The following is a 10,489-nucleotide window of genomic DNA, read 5'->3' on the forward strand; positions in this document are numbered from 1 at the left end:
AAAAATATATGGGTTTCGGTCGTCTCGGGTTTTACAAAAAAATAGACTGGGCTGGACCAAAAGGACTGAACTGACCAAAAAACCGAATGAACTGGATTGGATAAATAAAACTCAAAAAAAAAGAAACGCCAATGCCATCACTGATTTGAGAAATTATTCCCTCACAATATTGATATTGGGCTATAGTATATATGGGCCTGGACCATACATTTGTTTTCTCACAAAAAATTACCATCAATAAATTTCAAACTTTTATGAGAAGTCTTGCAAATGGGTTTGGAGTGTTCGCAAGTCCATGAGTCCATGCAAAAAACTAAATGAACGGGGAATACACTTATGCCTCTTGAATAAAAAGTAAAAACTATTGCCCATGACTTCAAATCTATAATATAATGTTGATTTACAACATTAATGCTTATTGTTTTGAGTTCTCAAATTTAGCGGCTTCACAAGTATTCATTCCTTTTATATCAACAAATCAAACAAAATAGAATAAAAATCGAATTGTTTTAATTAGTTTCAAGGAGAAAGCTTCATATACATACACTTAGATTAGGCTAGCGTAAAATTCTATCTTAGATAAAAAAAAAAAAATTCCTAATTAATACAAGACAGAACCAACTCAACCTACTATAAACTTCACTATCCAATGCACCTGCTTGTTGTTACCCACTATTGCAAACAAATTCCTCCTTTTGAACAAATTTATAACACCTTAAGTTACCCACAATGCACCCGGTTGCTGTTAAAAATACTTAGTATTTTAAAAGAAAAAAAAAAAATGTAAAGCATAAGATAAATAACCCATTTTTATATTCTTCTTGTTAAATAAATGTGAGGCATGAGCAGATTGATAATAATTAAAAATTCTTGAATTCACCTTGATGAGCGATAAATGAGAGAAGACAAGCAATAAATGAAAGAATGGAAGAATTAATTGACAAGGTAGGAAAAAAGGGGTCTGGAACTATTGCAATATGCAATTACCACTTAGTTGTGAGATGTAAAAGTTAAGACGATGAATTTTTTTTGAGCTTTTACATTTTTATTATCTTTTTAACTTTTTTACCATAATTACTTTTACATCTCATACCAAGCAATAATTGCATAGTACAAATGTGCAATAGCCATAGCTATTTTATTGAATCTAAATCTAGAATAAGGTATCTTGCGCATATTGTTAAATGAGAAGATTTAATTCCAGACCTACTAAATGCAAGAAAGAAAGTAATTGTATGTATATTGAAAACTAATGGAGGGTGAGGGTCAGTTAATGTCCTTCGTTTTTTTCACACCTTTGTCAACCTGTGCGCCATTATGATAATTTGTTGCTCCTTTAGACAAATTGTTCGATTCTAAAGATTTAGGAATTTATATATTTAGAACTCTAATGTGTAATGTTGGCTAATTATGATCAAAACAGGTTGTCTAGTCTTGTTTTGGCTTGCTGAAAATGTGTGTGTTTATGTATAGTTGGAATTGAGTGGCTGCAGAATTATTAGTGACTTTCGGCCTGGCTTGATCGATCGAAGCTTAGACTCGATTGATCGAATCTTGGGCAGAATGTTTTTTCTGCAGAATTTCCAACTCAGCCCAAGCCCATTAAGGATTAGGGTTTCAGATCTACTTCTCCCATTATATAAAGGAAACCCTAAGCACGTTTTTAAGAGACTTTTCAAAGAGAGAAGATAGTGCCTTTTTTGTATCTAGGGTTTTGTACCAAAATCTCTCTAAGGTCTTTGTTACTCATATTGCTGTTTGTGTGAATCTCTTGTGAGATCTGTGAGGAGTTTTCCTTCACACAAGCTTAGGATTATCAAGAAGGAGATTCGTTCAAGAACTTGATGATCATTTAGTTGCTGCCATAAGAGCTTAAAGATACACAAGCGAGAGTGCTTGTACTTGCTGGAGAATCCAAGAAAGAAGGAGTCCGTGGTTTCGGAGCTTGCACGTGGTCGTGTCAGTAAGTTTCTACTGGTGGGTAGCAATAAGATGTTAGTAGTCTAAGTCTTATTGTAAAACTTCAATTCTTTCTATAGTGGATTCAAGTTTACCTTGAGGATAGGTAGGTTAAATCTTCCCTAGGTTTTTTATCGGTTTAGTTTTCCTGGGTGATCATATCTCTGTGTTATTTATATTTCCGCTGCTATATACTTGATATGATTGTTTGATTGTGATAGCCCTAGATTTGCATAATTTGACTAAGTTAATCACTTATCTAATTAACTAGGTTAATCCTGTTGTTGTTTAAGGGGTCTAAAAACAAACACAGATATATCATTCAATAAATAAATAAAGTGAAATATTTCACTTTTTTTATTTATTGAATGATATATTTGTCTAATGTTGTTAAACTTATTTATGGTCTTGGATTTACTACTAAATATGCCATTTTGGGCATTGAAGAGCATATTTATTAATTAATCTTATTAAACATATTTGTTTAGCATTGCTAACAACAAGCTCACTTGTTTCTTCATCTCCCTTTATTTGTCATAAAGTCTAATTATTTCATTAAAGAATACTCAATTTCCAATATTTTTCTACTTCACTCACCCATTATATTGGAGTATTTTATTATTTACGGGGAAATTACACAACAATATCAACCAATAGAAAATATATTGCCCTAAGTACCAATCTCGACTACCCCAAAGAACTCAAGTCTAATTGTTGACTTATCAAAATACAACATGTCTTCCAATAAAAGAAATCCCATCCTATATGTGTGTGTGTGCACGCGCGCCGTGTGTGCACGAGAGCAAAAAATTGGCTAAGGTGAGGTTGAGAGGAAGTGATACCACTATATGTTTAATTGAATTGAGTTGAAACTGAGATGACACTAAAATATAAGTACTCATTGCCTGGAAATCCAAAACAACTAGTTGGTATAAATATTTGAAACACAAAATTTAATTACAAATCCAAATTAAACAACAACAACAACAATTTCCATTCATCTATAATTATTGCACTACAAGAGAAAAGCAAACCCAAACCCTTGCCATATGCCACCAGTACTCTTTTGGCATTTATATCAAACAAAACACAAAAACATTCTGAGAGATCTATACGAGACCATGTATGTTTTAGTCGGTCTTCATTAAGCTTCTCAACTTTAGAGGCATGACAACTTCCGTCGACAAGAAAAACCTATATAGTTGGTTTTCCGGTTGGCGAGTCCAATCAAAATTGAAGAACTAACAAATCTGTTGCATCTGTTGAAGTTTCAATGGAGGAATACTTACCTGAGCAATGACCCTTTAAGGCACATAAGCCTGCAGTAAAATTGTTCTATTAAATTTGATACAAAAAAATATGTATAAGGATGTGACATGTAAATAATTAAATTCATGTACTTAAAGAAATTGAGCATACCTATTAAGCGCTAAAGAATCCTTTTGTAGTCATTTGAAGTCCCGAGTTGACGATGTTTGCTTGGCCTAGAGTTTCTAAAAAGAAAGATTTAAATATTAATTAGACTTAACCATAGATGCATAGCGTAGCATAGATAATATATCCTAGAAACAATAATGTTGTAAGTACTTACGAAGTGGTGTTTTGGATACAAAGAAGCATGCTGCAATAACAATGTAGCACAAGAGGAGAACCAGTCCCTTCATGTAGTGAGATGTCCCGTCCTATAAAATCAACAGTGAACAAGTTCAAAGCAATGGAACAAACATGATATTGATAGAGATGGGTCTCTTTGTTTTTGACAGGAGATACTGAATTAGAATAATAGTTAAATAATTAAATTCAACATTTTCCATTAGTTTAACTTTCTAGAACTAGTGATGGTTCCTCATGCCTAGGGCTAAAGAGCGTTAGAATAATAATTAAACAATTAGCTTTACCTCTTTCTATTAACTTTTTTTAAACACCTTTTTTGTTAACTTATGATTTAGGGACAAACGATGGTTTATCATGTTCAAAACTATGGTCTCCAAATGCACTAAGAGAAAGCTTTTGAGACATGAATATTCTCACCTGAAGTGTGAAGGCCGTAGCAATTATTGATAAAGCAAGAGAGGTGGTCTCAAGGATGTTGAAATCAAGATCCATGTGAATTCCCATAATCCAAGCTACAACCACGCATAATGGGACCTGAGTATTTAGACGATATAAATTTAGCATCACCATTTAACTAAGTTCAAAAAGAAAGCTTTATCAGGACAGCCATTCCAGCAATGTAGGTTTTAAGTTCTCACCACAAACATTGCAATCTGAGTCGCAGACCCTAAGGCAACACCTAAAGAAATATCCTGCATTTGTGTGCAAAAAATTCTCACTCAGAATCTTATAGTTTCCAAACTTAGTGCCACAATTAAAATGGTAGGAAGGCCATTATATTACTCACCAACTTGTTCTTGAAAGCAAATATGACTGCCCCAGCATGTTCTGCTGCATTTCCAACAATTGGTAGCAAGATTATGCTAAGGAAGCTGACTGACAAGCCCCAAGAATTTGATGCATCCTGGAAGGAATTGAAATCCTTGTGAATACCTTGATAGATAAATCTTTTCAAGTACAATGCATGAAATAGGTACATTCCATTTGATAATTCTCAACCACACATGCACTATGAAAATGGCTTTTTATTTTTATTTTTATTTTTTATTTTTTTTATTCTTTTTATTTTACCTCAATTGTGGCCACGACATATTCAGACAACAGAGCTACGACTATAGTCATCCCGACCAACCAAACAAATCCACTCCAGAATCCTATCACTGGCACTTCTTCCTCATCCTCTGCACCATCTTCTGATTCCTGATGGGTTGCACCATAGATATTTAGCTATGTTAGCATATATTGGTATCAGGGAATGATTGATCAAAGAATTCTTTAGCCCCTCAAAATAAAAAATAACACTAAAACTGATTGTTTTTTTCTTTTTAAATTTTATTATTAAGGCATATCATTAGCCTGCTAGAGAGAAATCAATTTGTAATACAAGTTGCAAAATGACAATTCATTAGGGCGATGAGTCTGCTTGCACCTTAAATGTTCTTTTCCTTACTTCTAACAGTTAACACTGTTGTTGTTGTTGTTTTTTTTTTTTCAAAATGTTTGTAAGCTACTTTCAAAGTAATAATGTTTTGATTTAAGAGAAATTAAGTTATCAATAATTGAAATAGCTAGATACAAAAACAATGATAAGTGTGTTTTTACTTTCTACCTCCTGAGCTTCAAATAATTGGCGATGTGTCCACAATTGGAAGACTAGGTAGGCAGTGTATGCAAGAAGCATGACAATGCTACTGGCTCTCGACAACTGGATTGTTGGTACCACAGTGTGTTCAGGCAAGGCCCCAGAATGCCGAAACAAAGTAGGCAGCAAGTGGCACAACAATGCTAGCAGCAGCAGGAGTGAGTTCACATCAGCTTGTCTCTGTTATGCCATACGGTCAAGCAAAAATCAATTCACCATCAACTTCGACCCATTTGGAGGACATATACATGAGCTATGTCAATAATTTTACACTTTTTACTATATGTCATCATCAATCACCAAAAAAATACCAATATTTATTTATTATATTGTTAAAATGATGCTAATCATATATTTATTTAATTTTTTTTGAGGGAACAATCATATATTTATTGGTAGTAAATTGACAATAATTTTAGAATTTCTCATATATATGTTAGAAAAGGTTTTTTTATTTTTTTATTTTTTTATTTTTAAATAATAACTCACTCTGTCGTATTTTTGTTCCCTTCTAAGGTTGGCAATGCCACCACAGAAGAGAGATGTCCCTAGAACCAGAAGAAGGTTGGAAAGAATGGAGCCCAAGAGAGAGTACTTGACTAGGGCTATTTTATGTTCGCTTAGAGCAAATATTGCAATAATGAGCTCCGTAGCATTCCCACATGTAGCATTTAGAAGCCCTCCCACTGCAAAATCACATGATAAACTAGTTAATAACTTAAATGTTTGGAATTGTGAATTTCTTAATATTGATGTGTAAGAGTCCCTTTAGTATACCCTTATTAATTAATGAGGGAATATGCCATTTGATTCAATGATGGTGTTTTGTTGTAATTGTCAACTTAATTTTTAATTATTTGTTAGACAAAACAAAACCATTTTTATAATGCATTTAGCTTGTGTCTAGTGTATAGGAGCATCAGACACGAGATAGGCATAACACATGTTTTAAAATGGTCATTTATTGGTCCCATATCGTGTCTAGTTTACAAAAGTACTAAATAAAAGTCTTACCTTATTAAAATTAGACAAAACTTAGACATAATTATTTAGGTGTTGTAATTTAGGTTTTGATTAAATTTTATTATATGTCTATATTAATTTAATTTAATTTTTTTTATAAAAACAATTAAATTCAATCATACAATTTAGTAATTAATGCAAATTGCAATCACGAACTTAAATTTAATGAGAAAACATTGGGTCAGGAGCTGGCGTAAAAGGTGTGTTTTACGCTAGCCAATCCTGACCTGCCACGTCACCAATTTTTATTTATTTATTTATTTTTATTTATTTATTTTTTATTATTATTATTTTTTTCAGCAGAAAAGATTAAGCAGTCTCTCTTCTCCACTAAACTAAACTCCCTTTCTTCTCTACCCAGCAAACCCACACTGCCAACCACCGCCTCTGAAAAAAAAAAAAAAAAAACCAGCTACCCACCAACCACAACCCACTAGCCGGTATCCCACTCAACAACCGCAACTCCAACCACCAAAATCACAACCTTTTGAACACCCAAAACTTGAAACAAAAATCCTTTCTTTCTTACACCCCCAAACCCAAATCAAAATCCCTTCTTTTTCCAAATCATTAAACCCCAAAAAGAAACCAAATCCCCAAACCCATAAACAGGCAGGCATTAAAAAGAGAAATTTTCAGCTATAAATCAAAGAATAACAACAGAAAATATATAAAGATAAAGAGAAATAGAGATAGAGAGAGAAGCTGAGGGAAAATGGGGCCACCCCAGTGGTGGCTAGATTGGGTTTGTCATTGTTGCCGCCACCAGTATGGGTTTGTGTGTTTGAGATCTCTGGGTTTGCTAGGTTGTGTGGTTATGGGTTTGTCGAAGTTGTGGCGCTGGTTGTGCATTGTGGGTTGCGGTGGTTGTGTGGATTTTAATGGGTTTTTGATTTCAACGGTGGCTGGTGTTTTTTTTTTTCTTTTCTTGGCTGATGCAGTTGTGGTTTTGAATTTATGATTTGGTTGTGATTTTGGTGGTTGGAGTTGCGGTTGTTGAGTGGGTTATTGGCTAGTGGGTTGTGGTTGGTGGGTAGCTGGTTTTTTTTTTTTTTCCAGAGGCGGTGGCTGGCGGTGTGAGTTTGTTGGGTAAAGAAGAAAGGGAGTTGAGTTTAGTGGAGAAGGGAGACTGCTTAATCTTTTCTGCTGAAAAAAAAAAAAATAGTGATGTGGCAGGTCAGGATTGGCTGGCGTAAAACACACCTTTTACGCCAGCTCCTGACCCAATGTTTTCTCAAATTTAATTGGGGTTAGTATAATTGATAAGTGTCAATGAAATATAGATAATAATCCCATTTTGATTTATACTTGAAATTAGTTGAAAACCTAAAATACCACACCTGATTAGGAATTGTAGCTCTATCCAAGTTTGATCTGTCAAATATAATTTGATGCAGACAATATATAGCTAGAATCTTCACTGAAAATTTTGCTATTACTTATGTACAAAGGACAAGACAGAACTATGAAGTGTCCGTGGACTCGATAGTGATATCTCAACCATGCATGACAGCGAGGTTAAATGAGGTTTTAAACGTTTTGCTTCCAGGAGTTACAGACTTTTCAGTAAAATTCAACACATTATATATTTGGACAAAAGTGATTAGTGTGTGAAGCCATGAGCATCGAAATGATCGAATCCGGTTTGGTCTTTGGAAAACCATCAAAACCAAGCCAACAGTAATTTAGGTTTTTTGACCCTTTTGAAAAAAAAATAACCATCTCTTTCAATGTATTTATGGTTTTCTGACTCTCAGAATGTGCTGCACCAATAGTTAATTGCTGCCTTAAACTTTGTTCTATAAAAGAATCAAATTAGGGCTTGAACACTGCTCGAACATGATTAGGAAAATTGTCATGTCTGTGTATATATATATTAAAAAGAAATATATTTCATGCTCATACCTGTAGGACCGGTGTAGTAAGCAATTTGTCTAATTTCAAAATAGAAAAAACGAAAATTAGTATTGATCTCAGATACATACAATGAATAATAGATTAGTAGACAACTGTATAAAATTTGAATATTCTGCCTTACTCTGTCAGGAAGCTGACACGTTCAGCAAGTGGAGTGAGGCCAAGTAAGCTCAATGCGAACACCCATGGCTGTTTGCAATAAAATCAGAAAGGACCCATTATAAGAATATAGAAAATGAATGAGAAAGTAATTGTTTCCAGGGCCTGTTGAGCTGTTTTCAGTTTTCTTGCAGAGAATTGATTGCAGATGTGTGTATGTATATGTACATATTACTCAGCCCCATCACCAAAGTATAAAATTGACTAGAATTACTTCATACCAATCATCGTAGTCATCATTATTATTATTATACTATAGATGGATTTGAACTTATATAGTGGTTGTTATGTAGTAATTACTCTTTATTATATCATACCAAAATACTAATAGATTTCATTTCTATGTAGGCTGAATTCAAACCTAGATCAATCTCTCTTATTTGAGAATAAGAAATTTTACCCATCAAGCTAAAATTCACATTCCATTCCAATTAGGGAGGGCAACGGAATAGGTTAGGGTTAGATTAATTAAAGATGTTCATCCTTGCCCTGTCACCTCCTCTTCGAGAAGGGGAAAACTCACACAAGGCAAGTGGAAATATTCTCATCCTTAATAAGGCAATTTCAACATTAATGAGATAGAGATATAAGAGAAAAAGAGAAACGGAGTGTTTTGTGAAATGGTAATATATAAAATATTGCAAAGAGATAAATTATGAATATAATACACGCATAAAATTAAAAAATATATATATATATATATAAATAATTTAAATATGTAGAGTATTGACATTCAGTGCAAGGCAAGTAGAACCCGCCCTCCCCTTGTCACCTCTTTTGGGGGAAAGAAACCCACACGGTGTAAGACTAGTCAAGCAGGCCATGGCGAAGCAAGAAATGTCTTTCAAGGTAGGCCAAGCTTATAAATATATCAATCAATCAATTTATGATAAAATTAAATAATGAGTGTTGCTTTTATATGCCTTAACATATACAATACAAAATAAGAAATATAATAGTGACATAAAGTAAATAAATGATTTTTTGTTGTTGTTTGTTTTGGGATAAAAAGTTTAGTATATTTTCTTCTAATATAAAAAAAAAAAACCGTACATTCCTAATTCAATGAAAAAGCATTTGTTTGTTGGGAAAAAAAATACAAAACAGATTACTTTTATATATACATAATTAAAATTATTATTATTAATAAAATAAAGAGGGAGGGGATGAAATTGGAAGCATCGGGACCTCAGCTCCCCCCTCCCTCTGCCATTAATTGAGTGGGGTTGGGAAATTTTTGTCATCCCTACAATTATTAATATTGAAAGAACATATATTTTGTTTTGTAGGCATAAAATGATGGTGGGATATATAATCGATAATTGTCAATGAAATATGCCCACTTTGATTGATAAAAAATCATAGTTCCTTCAGTTCCTGTAACTTTTCACTGTTACATAGAAAACCCTAGTAAGTTAAGAATTATAACAAGAACTTACTCTTCCAAAACCATAAATCTCAGCTGCAATGGCTAGTGGGATGGCTGGAAATAGCACAGAAAGCTTAGTTCCCAGAATAACCTCTTGAAGATTTGCCAACAATTGTCTAAGGCAAGTTATGGGAACTTTTGAGACCAGTTTGAGGTCGGACTTTTTGCGGAGAGATGAGGATGACATGTAGTGGTGGGTACGACCATGCCTCATCTCCTTGCTCAATGTTTTGACGTTTCCATTTTCCAAAAGCCACGGTTCTTGGTGAGAGTTTGAAGCCATTTCTGTGACACGACAGAAATATTGCACTGTAGCTAACAAGACTTCGATTTTCTAAGTACACTTCTATGTTCTATGTTTATGTGTTATGAGAGAAAGCTACTGTTATAAATAGGTGAGGACTAGGCTTTACATAGAAGGTTTGGGATGTACCTTCCTCGAAGTTTCTTATTGTCTTTAATGGTAAATCCTACTACCTCACATATGGGAAATTTTTTTTTTTTTTTTTTATATATATATATATTATTGTAAATTGTGGTGGGTTTATATATGAGGTGGTAGGCTAATTTGGTAATGTTACAAAATAATTGTGAATTTTTGTTGTTTCCTTAAATTTATTGCTAAGCAACATTACTTTTGAAGGAAAGAAAAAAAAAGCTTACATATTTAGATGTTCACCAAAAACAAAGTAATATTTTTTTTAGAGAGAGTTTCAACTTATAGCGTCCATTTTTTATGATAACTT

The 10,489-nt window shown here is 33.4% G+C and overlaps 1 protein-coding gene across 1 annotated transcript; it reads right to left on the bottom strand.

Annotated features, from left to right (window-relative positions):
- Positions 1-2,929: 2,929 nt before the first annotated feature.
- On the bottom strand, positions 2,930-10,048 carry LOC112006345 (vacuolar cation/proton exchanger 3). Its single transcript, XM_024038624.2, has 12 exons — positions 9,754-10,048; positions 8,277-8,344; positions 8,144-8,172; positions 5,705-5,901; positions 5,183-5,395; positions 4,645-4,773; positions 4,361-4,477; positions 4,212-4,265; positions 3,991-4,107; positions 3,551-3,641; positions 3,379-3,452; positions 2,930-3,278 (listed from the first exon to the last, which is right to left on the bottom strand). The coding sequence occupies exons 1-11, from the start codon at positions 10,024-10,026 to the stop codon at positions 3,382-3,384; spliced, it is 1,359 nt and encodes a 452-aa protein (XP_023894392.1). The 5' UTR covers positions 10,027-10,048; the 3' UTR covers positions 2,930-3,278; positions 3,379-3,381.
- Between the last annotated feature and the right edge of the window lie 441 nt (positions 10,049-10,489).

The sequence above is a fragment of the Quercus suber genome, unplaced genomic scaffold (genome assembly GCF_002906115.3).
Source record: "Quercus suber isolate HL8 unplaced genomic scaffold, Cork oak 2.0 scaffold_377, whole genome shotgun sequence".
NCBI lineage: Eukaryota > Viridiplantae > Streptophyta > Magnoliopsida > Fagales > Fagaceae > Quercus > Quercus suber.